The sequence below is a fragment of the Pholis gunnellus genome (assembly GCF_910591455.1).
Source record: "Pholis gunnellus genome assembly, chromosome: 3".
Classification (NCBI taxonomy): Eukaryota; Metazoa; Chordata; class Actinopteri; order Perciformes; family Pholidae; genus Pholis; species Pholis gunnellus.
Genome location: NC_136529.1, coordinates 21,240,047 through 21,266,887, shown reverse-complemented (window position 1 = coordinate 21,266,887; position 26,841 = coordinate 21,240,047). Strand labels below are relative to the sequence as shown.

The following is a 26,841-nucleotide window of genomic DNA, read 5'->3' as shown; positions in this document are numbered from 1 at the left end:
GCTGTGCACCCTGAAATCCCTCAACCATTTGTCTTCCTATTTAAACAGCTATATGCAAGCTTCTCGTTATCAAAGATACGAGGGTCTGATGATCATAAATCCATCGTTTCAGCCCCGAGTCACCCCTTCTCTCTGTGTCGGGCAGCTTGCCACTACTTGACTATGATGCCTGCAGTTTGATATGAATATCCGCTTTGTGTCAGATTAAAAACCCAGCGTTTGAGCCTCTTGCGCACTCTCACTCCCTTTCTCCATTTGTGTCCCACCCTTTTTTTTCTTTCACTTTCACTGCAAACCCTACAGGAAGTCATAGATATATTTGAAGGGGTGCGAGACGACCAGGCACTTCGCATGGCAGCTAATTTGGGTTTCAAAGGACCTCTGCAGAGACAGGTAATGGGCACGCTCGCTTTAATGACACGATGCAAGGAGGAGGCAGAAAAATCTACAATGCATTGCGCACGCACACACACACACACACACACACACACACACACACACACACACACACACACACACACACACACACACACACACACACACGCACACATATATCCTCATTGACAAACACACCAAACTTGGGCTATTATTAGTTTTCCGGCGACAAGTTGCGAGGCGTCATTACACTAGACTCACTTGCCAGGTGGTCTATTGTCTCATATCTGGCAGTGAGGCACAGCGCTGTGCCAGGCTGAGGATCACTAATGGTACCGTTATTTCATACAACATGCCTCACATGGATTTTGTGAGTGAATTATGCAGCGAGAGTCAAAACGCATCACAATGGGCAGACTATAATTTTGAAAACGGTGAAACAAAAGAAAACGCTTTCTTGTCATCTCGAGTTTTAAGAATGTTGCTCAGGCAGCATTCGCTAAGAAAACGAGGGCAAGGAGGAACACTCAAACACTCAGAGTCCACATTCTGCAAGAGTATAGAGTTCATTTAAATGCCATTTGTCTCTTGGCATCAGATAACTGATTTGTTTTCTCTTCTACAGGCACCGTGGCATGAGAAATCAGATCAGCTCAGAATCTTAGCACTTGTAATACATATACAGCAGCCAAGTGAATCTGCTTCTAGCGAGAGTCAAGGATGTTTTCAGCTTTGTTTGCATCATATTGTATGCGATCCTTTTTTTCTTTTTGCCAGATACTGAATAGGCATTGATTTTTAAACAGCCAAGGAGAGGAATAGAAAGTAAATGGTTAAGTTTCTGCATTGTCAGTATGCTTGTCCATGGTTGCTGCGAGTCAGCTGCCACACTGTTTAATTCAGAGATAATTACAGGTCTTCTTCTAAAAGACCTCTACTGTCTGGAATGAGTCATGGGATGACTGTGTGTGTGTGTGTGTGTGTGTGTGTGTGTGTGTGTGTGTGTGTGTGTGTGTGTGTGTGTGTGTGTGTGTGTGTGTGTGTGTGTGTGTGTGTGTGTGTGTGTGTGTGTGTGTGTGTGTGTGTGTGTGTGTGTGTGTGTGTGTGTAAAGTAGGTGAAATTGGTGGACTGTGTCTGGAACTGTGCAATTTAGAAGTCTTTCAATGCCATTTTAAGCCTTCAATACTAAAGAACATTTGCAGCAATAGAGAGATCATTTAAATTGGGGATTTTGAGAGAGATTATTTAAGTGAGGAATCTACTAAAGATTATATTCTGTAACCACATTCGCATGTGCTGTAACTCATGTCCTTTTTTGCCAGTTGTCACACCGTTTTGAGCAAAAAATAGAAACATTTAACATTTCAGCACAGAGACATACATATTCATACAATACAAACTAAGACAGCGCGTTGTTTAAGGTGATTTTGCCGTGTTTCATGTAGCCTGTGTGGGAGGCTGAGCGGCCTTGGAGAGGCCGGCTGCTCGGAGCCGAACCGTGAAGTAATTACTGTCCTATGTGGTCCTCGCAGGCAGCAGATCAGATAAAGAGGCTCTATGATCTGTTCCTGAAAGTCGACGCCACTCAAGTCGAAGTCAATCCTCTCGGAGAGACGCCCGAAGGACAAGGTACCATGTAACGCTGAAAATGCCCGTCTTTCTGCGTGTGTGTGTGTGTGTGTTGACTTGGCATCAGTATTTGTTTGTGTGAGTTATGCATGCCCATGCGTGTCTCTGCGTGTGAGTGTTTTCCTGTCATTAATTGTTCCCCCAATCACCCACACTATGACACTTTGAATAGAGAGCATTTTTGCACAAACATGGAGCTAGCTGTTGATCACTGACTGTGGGATACAGGCAGACCATCTCCTCGGGTCTGAATGCATTTAAGAATGTGAAATGTATTTGCAACACATTGACGTCAGTTTCCTATCAGCGTGACTTTGTCTGGATTAAAATCCAAATGGCTCCAGGGAGCAGAGATTTCCATATTCATAGCATGTTGATGTTTGTTGATGAGTCCTAGTTGCTGATGATTAACTAAAGGCGCACAGTCTATCATCGACTAGTAATGAGGAACTCCAATGAGTGATTGCAGCAACGTTCATCTTCTTCTAAAAACCAAAAAAAACGTTTGATCAGCTGAATGCTTAAATCAAGGCCTTAAAAGTGATTGAAATTACTTAAATTGAAATTTGTTTTAATTTGAATAAAAAAAACAATTATCAGTCCACCTCTTCAGCACCAAAATCTAAATAACAAGGTTTTGTTTCTGATAAAAACAGATGTGTGCTTATTATTTTCTACACATTTTTTTTTTTTTTTAAGTAAACGAGCTAACTTTAGTATCTTAGAATAAAACGTAATTTGCTAAATACTATTTCAACAATTAGTAATTGTTAGATTTGTCACACTATTCACCCTTTTGTGTCCTAAAAGAACAGTTTTCTCTTGAATCTTTTTGTTATATGTCTACCTTATTCTGAAAATGAACAATAAGGTGAACCAAAAACAGCTAGAAGAGCTGATCCTAAACGGTGTGTTCGGCTATTCAGCAATTCTGAGCTGTACCAGGCTTCTCCTGATCACTATTTACCATAGCTACCATTCCAGCTTCAATTCACGGGACCAAAGCCTGCCTCAGTCCGATTTCTACAGTCGCTGCATGCGTTTCTCTCTCTTCCTGTCTTAAGTGTTCCCTGACAAATGAAAACACGTGAATATCCAAATAAAAAAAAGCAGAAATGTGTAAATTTCAGTCCCTTGTTGTCACTTGAATTACAAAACATGACACAAGTGTAGGTTAGCAGGTAAACATTTCAAGCGCTCATCATTCAGACGAGAAAGACGTCATACATCGTCACGAAGCATTTTCTATTAGTTGAGACGCTGCTTTTGTTGAACTTGTAGTGAACTTTGTTTTTCTCCCAAAGCAATGAGAGCGATTATTTTGTCTGTGGCGCTGAACACGTATTGACTGTGATGTGTCCTATCGAGACGCGTTACGACACGCTGAAGATGCATCAATCCTTTGATGTTATTTAGTCTCCGCAAAAACAGATACTTGTTCAAAGTATGCTTTATCAAAGATTGACAAGAGGAGTTTTTTGTTTCATGATTTCTTATGAATATTAATGAAGGAAATGACTCCTTTCAAACGATGATTTTTCACTGAGAGGTGTGCGGCTTTCTTTTCCAGCAGCAGGAAGAAGCAGTGGCCGTGATTGAGGCAGGCTTTGTAGACAAAGCCTCGCATTAAAATCATTCTTTTGGTTCGATTTGTTCACGTCACTGGTGAGCGCGGACATTTTCCGGCAGGCCTTCAGCAGACGTGTATTGGAAAGGCAAATTTCTCAAGGGTGGAACATTTTTTTTTTTGTCTCATTTGGTAGTATCCAAATTCATTTTGTAAGATGGACTGCAGTAATGGATGTTTTAAAACAAAAACAAAAGGATTTGTGTAGTGGGAGGACACCGTATGTCTACTCCACAGTCCCAGGAGAGTGTTCCCTGCTTGTACCGTGTTTATGTACACATTTGTTTGTGTTTCTCTTTCTGCGTACGGCACCCCCAAAGCCAATTACCATATTTTTATATTTTCTTACACGTATTTACTCTCACATGTGGGTGATCTGTTTACCTGCAATGTGCTCATTAAAAAGGTTCAATGGAGATCTTGAAAAAAGCAATAGACGTAATACATAATAGTTGTATTTTCAATGTTTCAAATGTACAGACAACTGATTCCTAAATCTTTCTCAATGTTTGCCCCTGTTTTCAGTCTTTATGCTAAGCTAAGCTAACCCGCCGTTGGCTACTGTGATGGCAAATTTCCACTGTGACTTATTTGTGTTTTTATTGTCAGAACATTCAGTGTTTTGGCCCTTTTTGTCTTGTGAGATAAAACTTCAAGGTTTTAGGACTTTATAAACAAGGTTAATAAATGTCAGACATGGTCAGTGAGGGTCTCTCAAGTAGAGTAATACATATATGTGTGTGTGTGTGTGTGTCTTACTCAAGGGCATGGTATTGTCAGCTTAGATAAGGGGCTGAATGGGGATACAGACAGTTGACCATTCAATAGTTAACCACAGAATGGTCACTGTTAGAGAATGTCCAGCTGTCTTAGTGATGACTCATCGTACCCCCCCCACCCTGTGCTCAGGTCCTTTATAAGTCGTGCAAAACCTGCACCCTGGGTTTGTCCTTGTATGACGATTGAACCTTCTTTGTGCAGAGAATAAATACTCTAAAGACAAACTTCTTTTCTCAATGTTCTTAATTTAATGATCACAGGACTCACTCGGTACTAAGTCGTTTTTCCCACCACACTACAGCTACATATTTACTGTACAGACGACAGACGACAGTGGTCTCGTTCTTCTCATCTCAACAGCCTTTTTCAAAATGTTGTACTGTTCCTTTAAGTAACAGTCACGTTTTTAGGTGTTGTTGTGTATACAGCCCTTTGACTGATTTATTAGATACTTTTTCTGCTATTTCTTTAGGTAGCTTCATGAGTGTGCCCGGTCTCTTTGAAATGTACTCTCTTTGAAGTGTAAAGCAAATGTCCATTTACTATAATGGTCTATCCCTAAGAGGCAGTGTCACAAACACATGCCTCAGTGCGCCAACCTCTGAGATAATTAAGACCAGTATGCCGAGGGAACACCCCTCAGTTCATTAATTTCAGGTTTTAGAAATAATAATTAGCTGTCTTTTTACATCTGAAGTCCTGCTTCTGTTTCCTTTTCCCTTGCCTGCCTTCTCCCTCTTTCCCACTTTTGTGCTTCCTCTGTTGCGAGTCTTCATTCCTTACTCAGTCTTTGTCATCTCCTCATTCCTCCAGTGGTTTGCTTTGATGCCAAGATCAGCTTTGACGACAATGCTGAGTTTCGTCAGAAAGCAGTCTTTGCCATGGACGACATGACTGAAAGCGACCCCACAGAGACGGAAGCAGCCAAGTGGGACCTCAAATATATCGGACTGGATGGAAACATTGCCTGCTTTGGTATGGAAACAAAACCCTGTAACAGAACTCATTCCTGCACACACACGCACACACACACACGCCAGCCATTAAATTAATTTTCCCATAAGCGAACCTCTCCTGGCATCAGGGTTTAATGCGTCTCTCAAGTCGCATAAGTGAAAAGCTCGGACACAGTTAAAACTTAGTCAAAGTAAAGACAGCCTCGGCTCTCCTCCCGTCCACATTACAGGCAGCTTTCTGAAGACTCCAGAAGGAATGCTCCCGTAACCAATGCGTTCTAATTAGCTATAATCCGCCCAGAAAGTCTCCAGCGAGCCAGATTGTTAGCATTCTCATTAAAGGCCCCCTCTCTTGTCATAAATCAAAGCTTTTACAGTGTACAGCAGCACTAACAGGTGCTCTTGCGTCTCACCCCGTAGCCTCATAAACACATTAGATGTCTGTTAGCGCTACCCCCCCCTTCTGCATCCCCAGCTCCCGGCCTCTCTTAAAGTAACAGCAGCTTTTAAGGCCCTGCAGCTTCCTTGAGAGCTCCGTAAGCCACCAAAGTGGCAGCTGTTAAAGCAAATGTCCCTTTTATTGAGACCTCTGTTGTGGAGCTCGCGAAGACACAAGTTCAGCTCTGCTAAACCAAATGAGGTAAGATGTTTTTGTGCACTTGGCTCCTGCACAACTCAGCAGGGTGCCCCGCGCTGGCAGTTGGCTAAATGATGAAACAGGTCGCAAAAAAAAAGTGTAGCAGAGACACTTTTAATCAACGCTCTTTTCTCTGAAGTCGGGAGTTGAGTCATAATCAAATTTTCTATGTCTTGCTTGACTTGAGGCATTGAATATTCCCGTTTAGAAGATTTCCAACCAATTCACTTTTTAAGTGTGACATCTTTTTTACATTCTTCTTTGGTTGATGATTTACTGCTGGAGTCCTCTTTGGGTTACACGTCATCTTTCATTTAGTGAAAGGTAATGTTATTTTAATTCAATCAAGGCTGCTGGCGACACACTTTTCTCTCGGGGACTTTTTAAAATGTCTTTATTTCTGGACTGAATGGTCAGATTTGACTTGATTGCACTAAATAAATACATTAGGTCATTATTAGGCTATAGTACCATTAACTCTCACTCAAAGTATAAAATGGTTACACCTGACAGTCTTACTCTGAAAAGGCAACTTTCATTTGGCCAAATATATGTCTGCTTATTAGTTGTCCTGGATTTTTTTTTTTCCAGTGAATGGAGCCGGTCTGGCCATGGCCACATGTGACATCATTGACCTGCATGGAGGAAAGCCAGCCAACTTCCTGGACCTGGGGGGAGGAGTCAAAGAGAGGCAGGTGTACGAGGCATTCAAGCTGCTGACTGCCGACCCTAAGGTAGGAACAAACTTTTCCGAGTGCGTTTTTGTCTCGCAAAGCTTCATTGTTACAATTGATCACATGACCCAAATGGTGTCCTTATCTTAAAGCACATCGTCAAAGAAAAAGTCAGGGTGAAAAAAAAGAGAAGCTATTTTACCACCTGTTGCGTAGTCTTTTGATATTGCAGTCGTGTACTTGTCATTGCGCATTCATAAAGCCTGCTTGGTTAGCGCTTTGTTACTGATACAACGGCGCTCATTAGACTGAGGGACCTTGGCATACGTCCATGTTTCACTGAGAGAGTCTGTCTGATTATGTGCCGTCATTTTCAGCTGCAGAGGCATGAATCACTGCCCTGCTTTTAGAGACTTGTCATCGCATGTGCATCCACACACATGTGCACATGCATAATCACACAGCAGAGGCTCATATGTAACTCAAAGCATGCCCTTCTGAAAGTCTTGCAGCTCGGGCTGAGTGGCAGCTTGAGGGGTTTTACAAGTGATTTTGCTCTATGTTCAGGAAGCTTTTTAACTCCAAACTAAACAATATGAGCCTTGTAACAATACCACAGTGCAGATTGTGTGTTGACAGTCATCACACCGCTAATTCCCCCGCTGCTGTCGCTCCCACATCCCCGGACTGATCTCCGGTTGCCTCTGTATTAGCGTCTCTGGCAAGGCGTGGTTGTAATACAGAGGAGCATTTGATACCCATTCAGTCTTCTGCCCCTTTTTTTAAACCGTTATTTACACATGCTGATTTCACTTGGCAGGAAATGCTTTCAAAAAAGATTTCCACTCACCTGTAAGTTGACACATTCAAACCACAGTTAGTAATCGGTAAATCTACTAGAGAGGTGGCGTCTCACAGCTTTCCTTTACATGTCTGATTTCCTTACCTTACTAGAATAATGCTAGCTTTCTTAATTTAAACATCCAGAGACCATGGAGAGAGAGAGAGAGAGAGAGAGAGAGAGACGCTGTGAATAAAGATGCAGTCTGCTCTTACATACTTATTCTGTCAATACGAGACCAGCAGAAAACTCAATTTCATTTTTTTTAAAGGTTGTGCCTCATATTTATGGCACAGCAGCGAACAGACCCGTGTCGCACACCTTTTGTAGATGAATGCTGAAAACCTTCCAACCTTAACACCCCAGCAGGCGACACACTGGCTCACTCCGAGTTCCACTTTATGTAGATTCTGATGGTCTCATGTGAATACAACTCAATGGTCTGTGGAGGGGAATAAAAATGATTATGGTGGGAAAAAAGAAACGGGATCAATATGGGGAGAGAGAAACTACAATGGCTTGTCACTCTCGCTTGGTATGGGGCCACCATCCATTATTATTATTGAACCCTCTTAAAAGGTGGAAGTCTGCAGAAACAAAATCGGGTATTAAATTCTGCATTTATTGCATCGCGCTCTCAAAAACAAAACAAACAAAAACAGTGCGGCATGGCCAACAGGATGCTCCTCCTCCTCCTCCTCCTCCTCCTCCTCCTCCTCCTCCTCCTCCTCACTCTGCCTGTTCCTCCTTCTCTCCCTGTCTTGGGCTGATTCCCTGGATCCAGATGGGGGAGTAAGCCTGCTGTCTGTCCCTCCTGCTGCTGTGTATGGAAATAGAGACAGGGAGCTCCTCCCTAACAGGGGAAAAAGTAGAATAGGATTGACATTAAGCTGGGTTGGAGGCACCATTAGCATTTCAACCAGGGGAGCTGAGAAACCTGCTCTGATCTGTGGAGGGAATGTTAATCATTTCTCATAAGAGCGCGCAGGAGAGAGCTGCTCATTTACATTTAGTTTTTTTTTTTCTTCTTTATTTCGCCAATTACCACTCCTAAACTAGGACATATAAGCAGAATTTGAAATTGAAATCATTCCTCAGGCTGGGGGGGAATACGATGAGGCAAAAGTATGGTTTCCAATAATTCGTCAATAACTTATAATTTACTGCTTATTTGCCTTAAATATCAAGGAACACCTTCAAATTTGCACCCCTTTGTGGAGAATCTATTCACTGTTTGAACGTCCCACACGGACCGGTTCACATGTATTTCACATCATTATTGTTCCACCTTTTTTTTTTGAAGGCATATGTTATGAGGATGCTCATTTCCACTGGTGCTGCATAAAATGAGTTTGGTGGCGGCTGTAGGGACATTAATGTTCTGCTGCATGCGTGAAAATATGCCACTGTTTGTACTGTGACTTTTGACTTGGAAGATTTGAATGTTTTATGTGCTTCGGCAACGACAAAAGTGCATTCAGCGACCAAGCCAGGCAGCATAGTAGGAAATATCCCGCTCTAATGACGGCATACATTTCCACCAAAACAGGTATTTTGGTGTCCGTCTTTCTTCCTCAGATGCTTTTATGCTTTTTGTCTCCCTCCCTCCCGTCTCTCCCGCTCTCTCCCTCTCAGTCTCCGCTTTGATGTCTCAGGCTCATTGTGCTGAGAGGAGTGGAAGTGATGCGAGCGTACTGCTGGCACTGAATAGCAGAGACGGAGTCTGAGATGACAAAGCCTCCTCTTATTAATTGCTCAGCCAGTATCTTCTCTTACAGCGTTTATTCCATTAAACATTATTATTATTTTGCAAGAAAAGGGAAGCGAAAACGGATGAAATGAGGATACTATATATGAAGTGAGAACAACGTATGAAATAAAGAAGTCTAAATCAAATGATTGAAAGCAAAAAACAAAGTGTAATAAAGCAGTGTATAGCCCAGCGTGTTAAATATGTGAGATGTTCTGTAGCTCAGCTGGGTGTACTAGACCATTCAGTTTTGTTTGATATTCGGCCCCCGGCTTTTTAAGACATATTTATTTCTCGTGCTAAAATAAATAGCTCCACTTTCTTCATATTCACGTATAGAACAGTCTGTTGACAGAATGGCTGAATTTATTAAGGTTTCTCTCACATCACCTGTAGGCACAGAGCACGAACAGGCAGCACACACCGACAGCCAAATAAGCTCGTTATTGCCTTGTGCCTTGTGCCGTAAAGAAAGTGGCAGATGGATGTTATATCCAACTCGACATCCTTTTTTTTTCCCTCGGTGCTTAAGGCAGTTTTCTGTAATTTTTATAGGCTAGAGTAAATGATGACATTTTTCCTCAAACACACCGTTGTTGTTGTTGTTGTTGTTGTATGTTTGTAAAAAGCTCACCACTATATCATCTACATAGATACACTCTCTTCTATCATATTTTGAGATATAGTGTCATCACACAGTCTATGCAAACCAGCGATCTTAACATCTCTAAAATATACAAGCAATTAATAACCACATACTGGTGTGTGTGTGTGTGTGTGTGTGTGTGTGTGTGTGTGTGTGTGTGTGTGTGTGTGTGTGTGTGTGTGTGTGTGTGTGTGTGTGTGTGTGTGTGTGTGTGTGTGTGTGTGTGTGTGTGTGTGTGTGTGTGTGGCCTGATTATAACCCAATTTCATATAAAGTCATAGAGACACGACTTCCATTTGGCGGTAGTCGGATGACGATGGAGATCAATGGTGTTTATCTGACTATCAGATTTGGGTTTCTATTCACTATCAACCAAATGTCTCCTTCTTTTTACAGAATCCACAGTATTCCAACACTGAGTGAACTGTTTTTGAGGGTAGATAAAGTCCTTCCATCTCTGAATAACGTTTTGTTCTACTGAGGCTGTTGGCAGGGAGCCAGCGTCACATTTCCGTCGCCGTGAGAACTTTCTGCTCGGTGCTTCTGTGTTCCTGTGACTGCAAAAAACTCAAATGAGATGGAGGAAGAATAAAAAAAACATACTGTTAGAAAAGAAAAATAGAGCAAGTTTTAAAAGGCAAGTGGCAACTGTCCATCTGTTCACCGTTTTCTGATGATATTATCATATTTAGATAATCACAAACTGGGTTTTTGTGACACCCCTAGTTTGTGTGCATGCATACCACACAGTACAGTATATGAGTCTATATATAAGTGTTTGCGTTCTCCGTTGTTACCTGCAGGCTTGGTGCATGCTCCTCTAGCTCGCCGTGCGGCTGTGATGTTTCAGGGCGAAGCAGGCGTGCAAAGTGGGAAGGCTCCTCTCTCAGGAGGCGGAGGCACAGATTGGCACATTAGCATTAGTTCAGCTGGGTGACCCACCTCCCGGGCAGATATGGAGGTGTGTTTATAAGCATGTGTTAATTTTGTTGCATAATTGCGATGTTGATAATGAAACATCTTTTCAGCTCCCCTTGGCGTGTGTGTGTGTGTGTGTGTGTGTGTGTGTGTGTGTGTGTGTGTGTGTGTGTGTGTGTGTGTGTGTGTGTGTGTGTGTGTGTGTGTGTGTGTGTGTGTGTGTGTGTGTGTGTGTGTGTGTGTGTGAGATCTCAATTTGGAATGCTGAAGCTCACCTGTGAGTGAGTAATCTTCAGTTTTTCTCTCTGAATTGCCGCTGTGTTTCGGGATTGTTGTGCATGTCCCCTAGTGCTTCAGCCCTCATTGCCCTAAAGCAAAAACTACATACAATTTGCCTTCCTTCCAGCTCAGTGGCTCTGCTTTAACTCACCTTTAGTCCCACTTAAACCACTTTCCTTCTTCTTGCAGTGACTCTCCTGAGGCCGGCCAAGTCCAAGTCCCATCTCCCCCTTCTTCAGGGAACGCACCACTATTGCTGCTTTTCCAACTAGTTTGAAGCTTCATTCATAACTCCGACGCTGCGCTCGGCCTCCGCCGCTGTGTCTGTCCTCAGTCCAGAAGTCAAAACTTACTGAAAAAAAGAGGGATGTAATCATTTCCAAAAATGATTCATCTGAATGTTTGCTCTCCGGCTTGCTGCACACAAAGGGTGGCATGGTCTGAATTAACATTTATATAACCACAAGAACACAAAATCATATTTTAGCCATTTTTTTTAGGGTGATGACACAAACAGTCAAAGCTTCATTCGAAAACCTCAATAGAAGCTTTGAATGTAAAAAAAAAAAAAAAATGACGTTTGGTACAGCCCTATCTTCTGTTTCCTATAAAAAGCGTCTTTATTGGTATTATTTAGCACTACTAGCGTTGTGATACATACCTGAGCATTTATAGTGGTGCCCCGGTGCTTCTTCCTGCCTGTCTGCCATCTATCTATTTCCTCTTTTGTTTTCTTCCTCTCCTTCTTCCAGTTCTCTCTCTCTGCTTCTTTGCATTTCTCTTTTCTTCCCTGTAGCCTTTCATCTTGCTAAATCCTGTTAAAGTCAATGTGAGGCGCTTCCCTCAGTTTCGTGCCTTCTAGCTAAATCCCACAAGAGCCCGTGGCACTGCCTTTTTTTGTCCTCATATGGAGATGTCTGAGTCCATGTCTAATGTGCTTCAACTATGGAGTCACAGAAAAGGCAGTGGCTTTGGTCCAGACCAGGTGAGCCACAGAAATGGGTTTGTATAAAGTGCACCATCCTGTATTCATGCTGCACGGGAAAGATGGAAAGGAGTCCCTATTTTACAGGGCTGTGCCCTTAGGGTGTTACGGCACAGCTCCATTCAGTCATTGTGCAGAAACACGAATAAGTGCAAATACGTTTTGTTGCACCCACATCATACACCAGTGTTTCCCCACAGGACTTTGTGAGACTTTGGTGGATGGACCTCGGATCCTCCGGGGTCTGATACACTATACCTGCACACGCATGCAGCGCCGCACGGGCCCCAACAACTTTTAATCACAAAAGTCACTTGTGATGTGAGAGGGGAAAGAAAACACCTTCCCGCCGGAAGCCGAGGCCCAGTGGGAGATGCCGGCTCCCTGTGTTATAAACAGAAGCAATGCAAAGCAGTTGAGAAAGCCGAAAACAAGTTACTCCACGGTAATGGAGTTCATTCCCAGTGTGCGGAATGTTGCACTAGTACTAAATGGGGGGCCATCAGTGGAGGAACGAGTACTTAGTCCAGCCAACACACTGTGGGGCTGCCATGTTGAGGTCAGGCCAGAGAGTGAACATTACTGGTAACCGGCAGACAGCGTTGTGTGTGTGGGGTGGGGGGGGCGGGGGCGGGCCTCTCCATGTGATGAATTCCTCTTTTTTCAGTTATATGCTGTGCAGGTCATTGTATTGGTTTGCCATTATAAGGGAAAGGCTCTACCTCCTATAATGGTCTTCCTGCAGATCTGCTTACAGTGCATTAAAAAGCCTGCGTTAGTGACACATACTGTGTTTTGTGTTTTGTTTTTTTTGGCCATCATTACTCTGGTATATTTAATATCGCTGCAACAACGTGGGGAGCTTATGCTATTGGACAAACCCAGTGCGCTGACCCTGTGTTAGTCCTTGAAAGGTATTCATCATGAGACGGATGCAATGTAATTGGTCGGCGTGGACACATGGACACACTCTTTGTGTGTGTGTGTGTGTGTGTGTGTGTGTGTGTGTGTGTGTGTGTTTCCAGTTTGAGCATATCTCTTTTGTGTGTTTAGATCTCAAGGCTGTACATTGAAAGTCTCTAAGGTACAGGGCAAAAGTTCGAAGACTCAGTTGTGCAGCCTTCGTAACGCACACGTCTATAGACGGCCATTGCTCCGTGAACTCAGAAACGTATGCGTCAGACATTACAGCTTCCTCGTGTCTCTAGCGAGGCACAACTTTGATGAATTATTTCAGCTTTGCCAGAACTCATTGTGTATTTTTCATACACGACGTCTGTTGACAAAGTAACAGTTTTCGATGAAGATGTATTTTAGTTTTCCAAATGTCTTATTTATATTGTATGAACAAGCCTATAGGGGCTGCAAAACTGAGTGATTGTTCTTGCAAGTGACAGCAGGTGCGTCTCTGTTGTGTAGAAGTGTTGATTGGCAGAGCGGCTGGGAGGGTGGTCCCTAAAGAAAATCACTTTATTTTTTTTGTAGTACTAGGCATATAGAAGCCAGCAGGCGATGGAAAATATCCACAAACTATTCTGATGGTACGTGAAGCGCCTTGTATATCTTGAATGGGTTTCATTTTTTTACATAAAAGGAAATAAAGCATTTGTACAATTGTAACATTGGATACATGATTCACAGAACAGCATTTGTTGGCATTGGCTTTGCCTGCTAGTTCTTCATTGTCTGTACTGTAATTATAATATGATGGAATACTGTAGATTTGTTCTGACTTTGTTAAATTGATGCAATGTATGTAATGTATGTAATGTATACAGACTTCCATCTCTGTGACCTTTAATTTAATTGCTTTGCTCTTTAGTCTTTTTACATTCTACATTATTGTTCGTCAGCAAAGTTGAGTTGAATCAATTCAGCAGTGCATATGAGAATGCCTGATTACTACATTTCTCTTGACTTTCCCTGTGTCATAATGACATCCACTCTTTACTTGTAACTCTTGGAGACACCGAATGTTCCTTGCTGCCACATGTCACAATGAACACTTTGTTTGATTTGGTGTTGATTGAGTTTAGGATCTTAATCAGGGTCACGGTACTCTCAAAACAAGTCAATTATGGCGTACCTCATAACCGTGCAGCGCCACCAGGACTTTGGCCATCTGAGAATTTCAGTTCTTCTGCAAGATAACAATATAAGGGGTGGTTATGTGATTCTATTTAGAAAAAAATGCTATGATACTTTTGGGATGTAGATAATTAACATCCAACTGGTAACCGGGAATACGAATTTTGAGTGCTTATGATATCTTTTAAACGGTTAAAAGAAATATTAAGAATAGGAAAAAAGCCCACCGTAAAGTTACTGTGAGGAACTTTTTACCAGTTAAAATAGTGTCTATTAAATACCGATGCCTATATATGACCTAGATAAGTAAACAAGACCATCAGCGAGAAGATGAGCTCTTTTTATGAAGTTATTATTAATGCTTGTCATCGAGGCCACCGGCTCGAATTCCGCGCAAAATCAGACCCTGCTGCAGTAAAATGAGAGGTTTTCTAAAGGGACTCTGATGCTCAGAAACACGAGCGCTTTTGTCTACAGGGAGCCGCAAATTATACACAAAATGAAAGTTCCTCGTAGTAGCTTAATGTGAGCCTGAGCCTGACTGTGAGCAAGACACAGGAACTCGTTCACGTTGTCCTAGGCTTGCAATACACTGGCTGAAACCCTGACTGAGTATGCCAGGCAGACACACAGCTGACAACCTCGCAGCTAAACTATTTGATGGGTCGGAGACTTACTAACAAAGTGTCTGAATGTGTTCGTGACAATGCAGGCAATATGTGACCTGGGGGCTGCCTGTTCGGCGCATACACTGCAGCTGGCAATAAACAATGGATTTAACATGGTTGTGCATCAGTTATTGTTGCTTTTGGGGTTTGGTAGGCACTTAAGCCACAGCACCCCTGCATGCAGGCACTGATCTAGTCATGTAACTGTTAATCAGCGAGTATCCAGCTATTGGTCAGAAAAAAGAAAATCAACATTAGCATCCCTAGTTTTTCACTGCATCAACCTGCATCAGTTATTCGGCAGATTTACTAAGTTTGACTGCAGTGTACATATAAATATGTATTTCAGTTGCACATAAGCATGCAAAATAGCTGAACATATTAAATTTCATTATTACAATAATTATACTGGCAAGTTGCTTGTTATTTTAGCCTTTCAAATATTAGTATTATGTTAATACAATAATATGCTGCAGGCTAGTTTATTGTCTTCTGAGGGACTAATTACCCTTTTTATACAAACGGTGCTTCATAACAGTGCTTCAGTTCATCTAAATGGGTCAAGCTGCTCTTGACCACGGTGTAGGCTGGACGGCAGCTGGCTCGGTGAAAAGGCGTTTCTAATATGTAAAGAAGTTTCAGATGAAGAGAGAGAACGCATGCTAGTCCAATAGAGAGACGCGCAGAGACCATGGATGAGATGAATTAAAACACAAGAAGTGGTATGCATTTTAATCAATTAATACATCCAATTTCACGGGCCCCTTTGGTCTCGTGGCGAGCTACGTAACTGTAGTTTGAATAGTTGAGTCTAGTGAGACGGGGCAATCGCACGTGAAGGGACAACGGCACTGGCTCACTATCTTTCACACGCGTCGCCTTGTTGTCCTGACACTGTCATGGTCCAAACAACAAATGCATGCAGACGTTATGAATTTGGGGCGAAAAAATACACTTTGCGCCTCAGGAGGTTCATGCCTTAAGCGAAGGACAAATGTGGTTGTCAGAATCCATGCGCTCTCCCCCTCATTCTTCTCGCGAAGGTTAATTTGAGGAAGTGAAGGAATTGTCCAGAGATGCGCCATGGAGCTGATGACTTGTCAGATTGATTTGCCCTTCAGGGAACCGGTGCCTTGTCTGCCTCCATCTCCATTTGATCTGGGTAAGGACAGCGCGGCGTGCTTTTAAAGACTCATGTCATTTTCCACTGCCCCATCAGTAGACAAGACTGTTAGTTAACCATCATGTATGCATAAAGACTATGGATCTCTAATGTATTCACCTCATTCCAGCACCTTGTCTTGGCACCAATTTGTCCCCTGTTGATACACACACACACACACACACACACACACACACACACACACACACACACACACACACACACATATAGAGAGACAAGTCCCATGGGCATGTCTGATTGAGCTTTCTCCTGTCTGCCATTCCTCATCCGTTGGAAATCAATAGAGGATCTGGGATTGGAGCTCGAGCTAATTGAGCTCTGCTCTGTCTGTTCTCTTATTGCTGCCAGGAGCGATTTGTCATCGCAGCACCTGGTTCACACCATGGGGCCAGCGGGAGCCAGCCAGCGATCAGATAGGGCCTTTGGATGCCACAGGGAGGGGAGAGCCGCGTGTGATTGAGCAACCTTGTGAAGTTGAGCACTCGGAGGAAGGGCATAGCAACGAAGGACTTCATTTATCCTCATGTGCCTCTGTAAGAGCCGTTTCTTCCTCTACACCTGATGACACAGAAAAAAAAAAGAAATGTGACTTCTGTTGCACAGTTTAGGAAGACACAATTGTTACAGTTGTGGTTATCCCTCTCTACCAGATGTCGCTAACCTAATATTTTCCACAATTGACTGAATAATTTAAACAATGAAGGGAAAATCTGAAGGCCGTCTGTCTTTTTGACGGACTGGAGCTCCGGTGCAGCTGCGCCACTGGGTGCAAAAGGAGCGCATGCTGCGGAATTTGCTCCCGGTGAAGCGAGTTATTGCAAGATGGGGAAATCCCATGTTCAGAGAGTCTGGTAAGTCCAGTCTCCAGTGTGAAAGCAGAGCGCAGGTTCAGCCTTCAGAACACTATTATAATGGCCATTAAAAGTTCTCTGCCAGAGGCAAATTGAGAAAAAATGCTTTGCATTTGTTAACATGTAAAGTGACCGCACGCAAGGACCTGATTTCTTTTTTTTACACAGTTAGTGGACCGAAACTATGTATTTGCTGAATTTGACTAAAAGTGTATTAGATTAGAATCAAAGGTTCAGCCTTTAAATAAGCCTTTAGCCTGTCTTATAATAAAAAATAAAAAAAGCGACAGGTGATACGAGAATATGACAGAATTTGTACAACCCTGTCTGTAAAAATGACGGACAATGAGAAACTAACACAACCACTGCTCTCTACTCTCTTTACTTTTTACTTGATGCTGAGGCCGGTCCTTGGTAAAATACTGCATAATGGTCATTGCACACATTTTCATGTATTTCCCATCCCCCCGCTAAGAGACATTCAGAAAATACACCATTGTTCTTGGCAGTATCACAAACCCATGATTCTCTAGAGCTATATATATATATATATATATATCATGCCATTGAAGCAGCGGTTCTGCTGTGTTTACACCTCACACATGGTTTCAGCATATTCACGGATCAGTAACCCACGATAATGCCTCACACTAAATGGGGTATGCTGTTGCTAGCCAGTGTTCTCCTTACAAACTGCTTTTCTACTCTTCTCTGAATTATAAATGGAGATTCCTTCCATCCAAACCATCTGCTCTCATCACTCCACCCTTTGCCACCATTCCAGTTCTCCGCCGCTCCATCTGCCCGTGCTCCAAGACTTGAGGGAGTATCACCATCACAGACAGCCATGTCCAATGCTAAGAAGAGAGATTGCTGCAGAAGTGTGACTATATAACCCCCCCCCCCCCCTCGGGTCATGCTCCCCTTGGCGCTTACTGTCTGTGTGCACATGCTGGGAGATTATGTGAGACCACTCAAACACCCAGTTGATGAGCTCATTTGTGCTCTCTGAGCCATGTACTGACACCACAAACACTGTACCCTTTCCTGTCCTCTAGGGCTATTAATGTGGGGGATATTTTTTTTTTTTTACAGTTGTGTGTCGAGGTTAAGCTTGCGTCATTGAAACACAGGTCAACTGCAGTGATAGCTGTTGAATGTTGCTGTTAATTAATTAGCAGAGGCTAAATGACAGCCAAAAATCTAACAGCATGGCAAAGCCTTGAAAATGTGTATATATATATATTTTTTTTTTATTTTACTTCCCTCGTTGACTGCAGTGGGTCAAAGTGCACCTCACATCATTAACTGCAGTATGAGTCACTGTTTAGCAGACGATGCAGTAATACCAACATAATTAGAGGATACTTAGTTGAATACACTCTGAAATTTAACCATCAGCATCATATCGGCTGTTGAGGATTAAAAGAGAGGATTAATAATATCTGATGCTCCTGTCGACTTCCATGTAAAGGGATGCTCCAACAATTGTTGGACTTACATTAACTTTGGTAACTCACAAAAGAGTTCCGATAATGCAACTCGATGGCGACTTTAATTGGACAGAGTTCTTTTTTTGGAAAGCTCCCAGAGTGCCACAGATGACATCATACAAATATGTTCCCAGTCCCATGACAATTAAACTGACCTTTATGTGAAAAAAACAGTTGAGTGCTAAATGCTGCTATAAGGCTAATATTGGCAAATCCTAAATAAATCTGCACAATTTCTTTGACTCGTACTGCTTGCAGGTTAGAGACATAACCTTACTGTACTCTACCCAGACAAATCATATGAATGCTTTGTTTTAACTGGAAGATGATGAAAATCAGTTAATGCTAAAGCAGCTGTAAGTAAATACATATACAAATAAATAATGCATATCACAAGGTTACTATCACGTTGGTATGGAGAGAGTAAAGTGAGCATTGATGCAACTAGATGAGTCATTTTAAGATTAGGTTGGATCATTTTTCTGTTTTGTGCGTTTATCTGTAGCTGCCATGTGCATCTGCATCACTTAATATCGGTGTATGAATCCAGTCGTTCCTGGCTGTGGATTATATGCTTGTGCCCAGGCTCCTGGAGTTTGCGTTGGCTCCAACAGGGCCCTAGGCTCCCTAACAACCCACATTAACCTTCTGACTTCTGAAATCCAAGAGCCCTTCTGCCCTTTCTTTCGTTGTAGCCCCCTGGCTTTTTGGGATGGGTCACGGTTGGAGACACCGGCTCCTCTAAACCAGCTGTTCCATAACACCCTCAGTATGACACTTGCAAGGACAGCAGTAATGTTTTGCTTCATTGAATATTTGTCCAATAACGGTGAGATTAGGAGTTTCGCACTTGCATTAGCAGAATTGAACTAAATAGTCAACAGACAACCAGAAAAAAACAAAAATCGCAAAATTACAAAGACGCTGGCTCCAAAAAATAGTCTTCCTTTCTTCCAACTGTGTAGCCTGATGAGCAAACATTTACAAATGTATTTCATGTCTTTTTAAATGTCCGGTCCCTCCCCTCCCCCACTCGGTGTGTTTCAGGTATCTGTTGCTCTGTATGGCAAGACATGCCGGCAGCAGTACAGCGAGAGATTATTGTCAGTGTAATTGGCTTTTCCAGGCCTGATTTGATACGATCCTCTTGTCTGATCCGCGCACTTCTTTATTATCGAGCGTAATGGAAAGACGTTGTGGCTCACATGAAACGTTCACCTCATCACATCTCCAAAGAAATCGCCTCTTTCATTTTGTTTCCGTGCTCAGGGTCAGCTCTCGCAGCACGCCCACACGCACAGAAACAGACGCATATATTAGCGTTATACATATGCTGCAGACAAAAGAAGGCAACTGATCTTGAATTTAGAAAACAAGCACAATATACTTCATAGTAACTGACTGTATTAAACAAGTCTATGCATTTACACAGTCCTAGATATGCAAGATTTTGAATTGCATTTGTTCAGCCATTATGCACTACCTCTCATTTCCCTTATCCAGATCTTATTGCCCCCTCATTCCTGATAACTGACAGCCGAAGGGAAGAAGTGGTATCAGATCACATGATCCAGTTCAGTCCCATGGTACGCTGTCCAAGCTGACACGATTGTCTGCTGCTGCAGCAGTCTACCTTGTTCACCGAGCAGCAGAGGCAATGTAGAACATGGCTCTGCTACACTGTTATCTCAGTCAATATCTGCTACTGCCGTCTGAGGATACAGATGGACGAGATATTTGCAGTGGGACAACTGAGAAGTACCATAAAGGAGGTGGAGAAGATTGAAAGGCGGCAGACATAGTTTATAGAATCAGTTTTTAAGATATTTTACATATTCACAAGATACCATTAATGTCAACTCTGCAAATTTACGGGCTACATTTAATAAATTTGCAAATATGAACTTATGCCAAACAAAACCAAAAAAACTTAAGTTCTGTTCAAGCTACGTTATTTCTACATATACAACTACAAAGTTCTTCCCTTTGTTTTGTGAAATAGCTTGTCCTACGCTAAGAATTCACACCTTCCTAATACGTAGTACAGGATGTCCCCCGTTATGTCCTCTTCTTCATTGCCCTTCTAGTGTTGACAACAACCTCCCGAGGCCCTTTACTCTGATTCATTTGCAGCACTATAATAGACAATATCAGTACAGAGTTGTCAGTTAATTCTTGATAAAAGGTAAATGCAGTCTGAGACTTGTGAAGATCTAACTGTGGAGTAGTGCACCCATTATTTATTGTTATCTCACCTTAATGGATTCTTAATGGATCCTGATAAATGGGATGAAGAAGTTCAAGTTTCCATTTGGATACCCACTCCAGTCCTAATTTGGAGCATCTACCGCACCAGTGCTGAGTAAATGACTGATTGACAATTATGTGTCTTTGCTATTATATCGTCTTTCCTGCCGATCCAGTCTAGCATCGACCTCATTGGATTGTCCAGCCAATAGTGTAGCATTACCTTTCTGTGGCACTTCTATGAGCTAATCGAGCTTTGATCTCGTCTGCTATTTGACGTACACTTGATGATACCCTTGTCATGTTTGAGGCTAAGGTGCGGCACTTCATTTGCTAAGGCTAAATGAGTGCAAAGGTGTGCTGCAAATCAAGTTAAATTACGTGCGGTCTGAGCAGATAAAGTGCTGGTAAGGGCACAGGAGTCGCTGCCTTACAGAACAGCACAATGTAAATAATGTGGCTGACTGTTTAAAGCCACCTTGCTGATATGCAATGTCAGCTAAAATTGCTACCTAACAATAGCGAACTTCATGGCGTTTGTCAAATCGCTTAACAGTGGTGGAAAGTACTGTAATTTACTTAACCCTATTTTCCACTTTATACTTCTACCCCGCTACATCTCAGAAGCAAATATTGTACTTTTTGCTCCACTTCATTTGTCTGACAGCTTGAGTTACTAGTTACCTTGCAGATTCAGATTAGCAATACAAAATATAATCAATAAATGGATAATATTATTATATCAATAAGGCTGTATTGTTCCCCAGGGGGATATTAACAAGCTACCCAGTAGTTTGTCAAGTAATATATATGAAATATATAAAAAAATTAAATTTAGCTCCACATTTGCAAGCTGCAACATTAAAGTAAAGAACAGATAATTTTATAATGTAACAAGTAATCCAATAATGAAATATATTGTTCTGAAATGGGCCTGCATAAATAGTACACTGCTTTTGGTACTTGTATTATATTTTGATGCTAATACTTTTGGACTTTAACTAAAGTGCCAGCTTATTCTGTGGCCAACCTTGCCTGTTGTTAGACATTTTGATTAAAAGAATCAAAATGCAATACAAATTTAATTGAAAAACAAAAAGTGGATCAAAAGAAGATGGTTTTTTTGTTGTTGTATTGTAAAGTCTAAACTATCCAAAAGGCTTCTTTTGTGTATTAAAATCACTAATCCCCAACGGGACGAGGCCCAATCATGTTGCATCTTTGTTGCTTCTGCAGAGTCTGCAGGTCTGATTTATACATAATCAGTAATGGAGAGGAGAGAAATGAGATTTGACAGAGAACAGCAAGTAACTGATCAACGGGACAAGAAGACGGGATTTTCTGCTGATAGAATGACACAAGATGAGTCTTTTGACATTCTGCTGAAAATAATTCAAGGATATTTTTTTGTGTGTGTTATGACCCTCAGTAGACTATTCAGATAATTTGAATAGTCTACAAAATATGGGACGACATTTGTAGCAATTAGAAAAACCTGAATAATATAATCAAACTCTTTCATTATAGATTCTTCAACCAGATAATGCGTTTAAATCAGCAAGCTGTATTAATGTCCTCTCTTTCAGCTGATACTATACTTATCTTAACAACAATGCTGATGCGGGTGTTCCTTTGTACACTCTGTTGTAGTTGTAGTTTAAAATATTTATAAGAGTAAATTGCCTTCGCTGTTTAAATATACAAGATCAACTTTTTTCCCAAAAATTGGATTTGGTCTCTACAGCTCCATTCATGACAACCATACGTGGATTTCTATACAACTCACCTGTTTGAATTAAAGTCAGGCTTAAAGTTAGGCATAATTGTGGGCGTGGCCGCTTTGAGTGACAGGTTGGTGCCGTCTCGGGTTACTAGCCGCTAGCTGTCTCCTCTGCTGCGTCGCCTGAGTCCGCTTCAGCTTGACCAATGATTCACCTTTTGGCCCATTTTTAGAAATGTAAGATTCAGTCTGTAGACTGCAGCTTTTTCGTCCTTCCCTACACAGCCCTCCACAGCCCTATGACATTCATCGTTGTTGTTTTTTTTTAATCTTTTACATCCACAGAGTCCATTTTTTTTCTTCTATCAAGCAGGAAAATGACTGAAATCGTGTGTAGAGAAAGGAGAGGAGTAGAAGAGCACTGACAGTGAGGGAGTGAGTGTGAGAGTTGTGTTGAAAACAGCGGCAGAGAAAGGAAAATGAGAGCGAGAAGAGTGCAGAGGGTGAGGAGAGAGGGACGAAACGGGTGTGGAGAGCGGTAAAATGGGTGGAGGAGTGGGGGGGTTGGAGGGGTTTTCCAACAGTGATTACATTGTCCATCAGGCCACAGGACGGCCTGCATCAGCCCACAGGATTGATGTTTGACAGAATAATTAGAAAACTGTCTCAGCCTGTAATCACTGGAGCTCATCTTGCCGGAGAAGACTTCCATTCGCTTACTGCCACGCATGGACCCACGCACACACACACACACACACAAGCAGGCAGGCTTGTCCGAGCTATCCATGGTTGACTGGTATATGGGACAGTGGGTTGACAGAGTGGTAAGATGGAGGTTTATCTGCAGAGGTGGGGTATGAAGGCGAGTGTGGCACCTCACTCACTGGTTCACTGAAGGCAGGAGTGGAGAACACACCGATGGTTTTAGAGGTGCTCGAGGTAGGCTTTATGGACTGGAAAAAAATGAATTAAGTGGAGTTTTACTACAGTGGGTGGCAGAACGAATGAGATGTGGGACTGAAGACCCCCTGACCCTGCTTTGACTCTTTCAGTGCTGTTGTGTGTGTGTGTGTGTGCTTGAGGAGTGGGAGGATCATATTGATGTGGTTGCTTTGATATTGTTATAATGTTAAACCACATAGGATACATGCTGCCAATATACTAAACAGCTACACACTCCCCTGCAGCAGTGAATAACCCCTAATGTACATCGCTAACATTTCACAATTCTTTTCTGACACCGCTGTAGAACTGTTATAATGTCCAGAGGAAACATTCACTTTTTGTGCAGATTTTCTGAGGACACGTAAACATTGAGATTGACGGTTCGTTCTTGACCTTGGAATCAGTAGTTGACAAAGCAATCTTACCACAAGATACAAGTTTATAATCAATAAATAAAGTCCATAAAGTCTTGAACAGTTCTTCTCCAATGTGTAGGAATATATTTTCAAGTGTACTCTTAATATTTCATATTTCTCGTGATCATTTTTTGTAATGAATTTCACATCAGCACCCTTTACATCCTTTCCCGACGCTTCAGCGTAATCAAACATCGCCATCAGTCGCCATTCACCTGAAAGGGCAAAAATGTGTGGATTTTTGTTTTAAAGAGGTTCCAACCAATGCATTTGTGTATTTATTTAATTTTATTTAAATGTTTTGGCATTTTAAGTAGTTGTACACATGATTTGACGGTTTTCTTTTAAATATTCAACCCTGGCTAGGATAATGCAACACAAAAAAGTAAGGATTGATTATTTCTCCGACTGTGACTAATGACCTGGTACACACCAGGATATGGTCAGTCCATAGTTACCAGCTCGAACTAATGGCTCTCAAACGTCCACAAGAAAACCCGGAAGAGTTAAATTACTGAAGGTCTAAGGTTTTCATTTGGATAATAGCCTAAACCTGCACGTGCAGTTCAAAGGTCTCATTATTTTGTCCACCTTATATACCCTTCCTGGCATGGGGCAAGCCCTTAGATGAGACCTCCATCGATCTGGAATCTATTCCGCCGCTTCCTTTTCCTCCTGAGGCTTTTATTGGTTTCTCTGATCCCTCTTAATACCTGAGCAAACCCTTAATGGCTAATTGATATGCTGCTCTGTTCTGCTGAGCTCCATCAAAAGTCTTCAGGGCCAAATGTCAGCCTTGGAGCCATTGGTCACCCTCCTCCCCCGGAAGACGACTAAAAGTCCTTCACATTTGCATATGAGAGCAGACCACTTCTCCATTTGATGAGACTTGAGGACATGGGAAACTTTATTTCAATAGCTCCCATCAACAACGAATAGGGTGAGCACGCCAGCATGCCCAACCACTGTATGTATCCATGCTGGCATTTTTAAAATGAAATCCTCATTGTTTTAGAAATATCTGTCCATACTAAAGCACATCACATGACCATTAGTATTATTGTGCTTCCTATTCTAAAAGGTCTTGTTTTGTACTTAAGATCTTTCACTATATTTCCCCCCCACACACACACACTCAAACAGACAAATTCAGTGAAAAGAAAACAAGTTTTATTTTTCAAACTTAGTTAAAAGGCTACCTGTAAGTCTCGCTCTATCTCTCACTCACACACGCATCAAATCTGCTTTAGAAATGAACATTTACAAATCAAAAGTTTTCAGAAATTGTGGGTCAAAAAGACTTTGGTCAACGCACGTCTCACACTCTTCCTTGTTTTCGTTGTTGGAAAGCAGCATTTAAGCTGCTCTCCGTTTCTTTGTAAACTTCTCGTTTACCCGCCATAAAACATCATGACTCTCACTTTTTATAATGCCTTAAATCTCCGCTGAACTGACTGGCTCACTGTGTGTGTGTTGTATAATCAAAAGGTTAATCCGACGGAGCACATCATCAAACATCCTGGAGGACGTTTCTGAAATCCTGGTGGTGTTACTCATCATCAATTTCTTAATTAAATATGATGAGAGACACATACTTGCCATTATCACCACGTGCTTGATTTAGAAACCTTACATCGATGATCGTGCCATGACTCCTCGAGTGTCGCTATCTTTAATGTGTTCATCACCCTCAAGCAGGTGATTGAATGAACCATCCGTCAATCAAACTCTCATCAAAGCCGGTCCGTAAACCAGTCGGGAGAAGAGCGACGCCGCCTTTTCTCTCGCTCTCTGCTCTTCTTTCAGACATGCTTCCATTTGTGATATAACGGATGCTATTGCAGCATCTACGCTAACCTATGTAGGAGCTGTCGTCGTTGTTTAGAACAAACAGCTGCGTCTCCGTGTCGTGTCGCGTACATCTAAACCACGCCTGTAGCGACCAGTAGCTCCTCATACAAGTGATGATGATTGGTGTGTTCTCTGGCTTGCATGGAAACAAAACGCCTTAAAGCCTGAACATGTGTTTTCATGTGATGTGAGTTCCTGCAATTCTTGCGTGATCTTGTGACATTGCGAGAATCCAGTTGCCATGCAAGGTATGTTTCCTCATGCCTGCACTGTAAATATGCAGAGTATAGTGGAATTTGATAATATTACAGTGAAATCAGGCTGTAGACCAGATTCAACCTTTAATCAGTATAATTTTTCTCCATTTGATTTGTTTCTAATGTTTAAACGATGAGATGATGTTGTGCTCCACTTCAATGGAACCGCATTGAATTATTTATTACCTCTTTTAATGCTTTTGGTCAAATAAGCGTTTTTTTGTAGCAGTTGACCATGATTGACACTTCCTGTGTACAGGATCTTGTTCTGTGGCCTTGCTCCTCCCTCACAAGTGAAATGCTAAGTTGTTTATTCATTAGTGGAATGCACTTCACTAAAGGTGAGCGGATAGCCTGCACATTTAGACATGCAAATGGTGAGGAGATGCCAAAAAAAAAGCGGGCTGCGGCGATGATTTGCCTTGCAAAGCACACCCATCTGCCCTTTCGATGGCTCATTGGCTCCCAAGATCAGGTGCAATCTGAACTGGAATCATTTGGATAATTGACCTTCTGTGTGCATACATTAGAATAAATTAATTTTGATTGGCCGTGCAGCATTAGGAACAAAGCGGGAGATGTTGGTTCTTTTATATTCAGCTGCTGATTTGTTGTACCCAGTCTCCAAAGTGATTATGTATGCCATTCGCCAACTATTATGCATTTCCTCAGTTAAATAAAATAATTCTTCCTTTGAGCAGAGTAAAGCACAAGACAGAACCAAACTCAACTTTTTAGGTTAAGCCTCAGTCTGACTTAGTGAAAAAAAGTATCCACTCAAATGTGTGTGGGTGCACTGAATTTGCATGCATATTTCAGTTGCGTGGGTGGGATTTTGTATATAAATCGACGTATCTGTATCCATGTAAACATGCTGAGTGTCTGGGCCTGCCTCGTGTGGCTCCTGGTCCTCCCTTATTTCTCCCATCCCCATAATTGACCTTGCTTTTCCAATGAAAGTGCCCATACTGTGAGTGTCTACACCAGGCACATGTGGGACTGTATGTCTCATTGCTGCCTGATG

The 26,841-nt window shown here is 42.1% G+C and overlaps 1 protein-coding gene across 1 annotated transcript in view; it reads left to right on the top strand.

The window, feature by feature from the left end:
• The window catches only part of suclg2 (succinate-CoA ligase GDP-forming subunit beta), an 83,839-nt gene that overhangs the window by 37,240 nt on the left and 19,758 nt on the right, over positions 1–26,841 (top strand). Inside the window, exons 6-9 of the mRNA XM_079156461.1 lie at positions 304–393; positions 1,909–2,005; positions 5,226–5,387; positions 6,597–6,739. Coding sequence (XP_079012587.1) covers positions 304–393; positions 1,909–2,005; positions 5,226–5,387; positions 6,597–6,739 — 492 coding nt within the window. The remainder of the gene's footprint in view (positions 1–303; positions 394–1,908; positions 2,006–5,225; positions 5,388–6,596; positions 6,740–26,841) is intronic.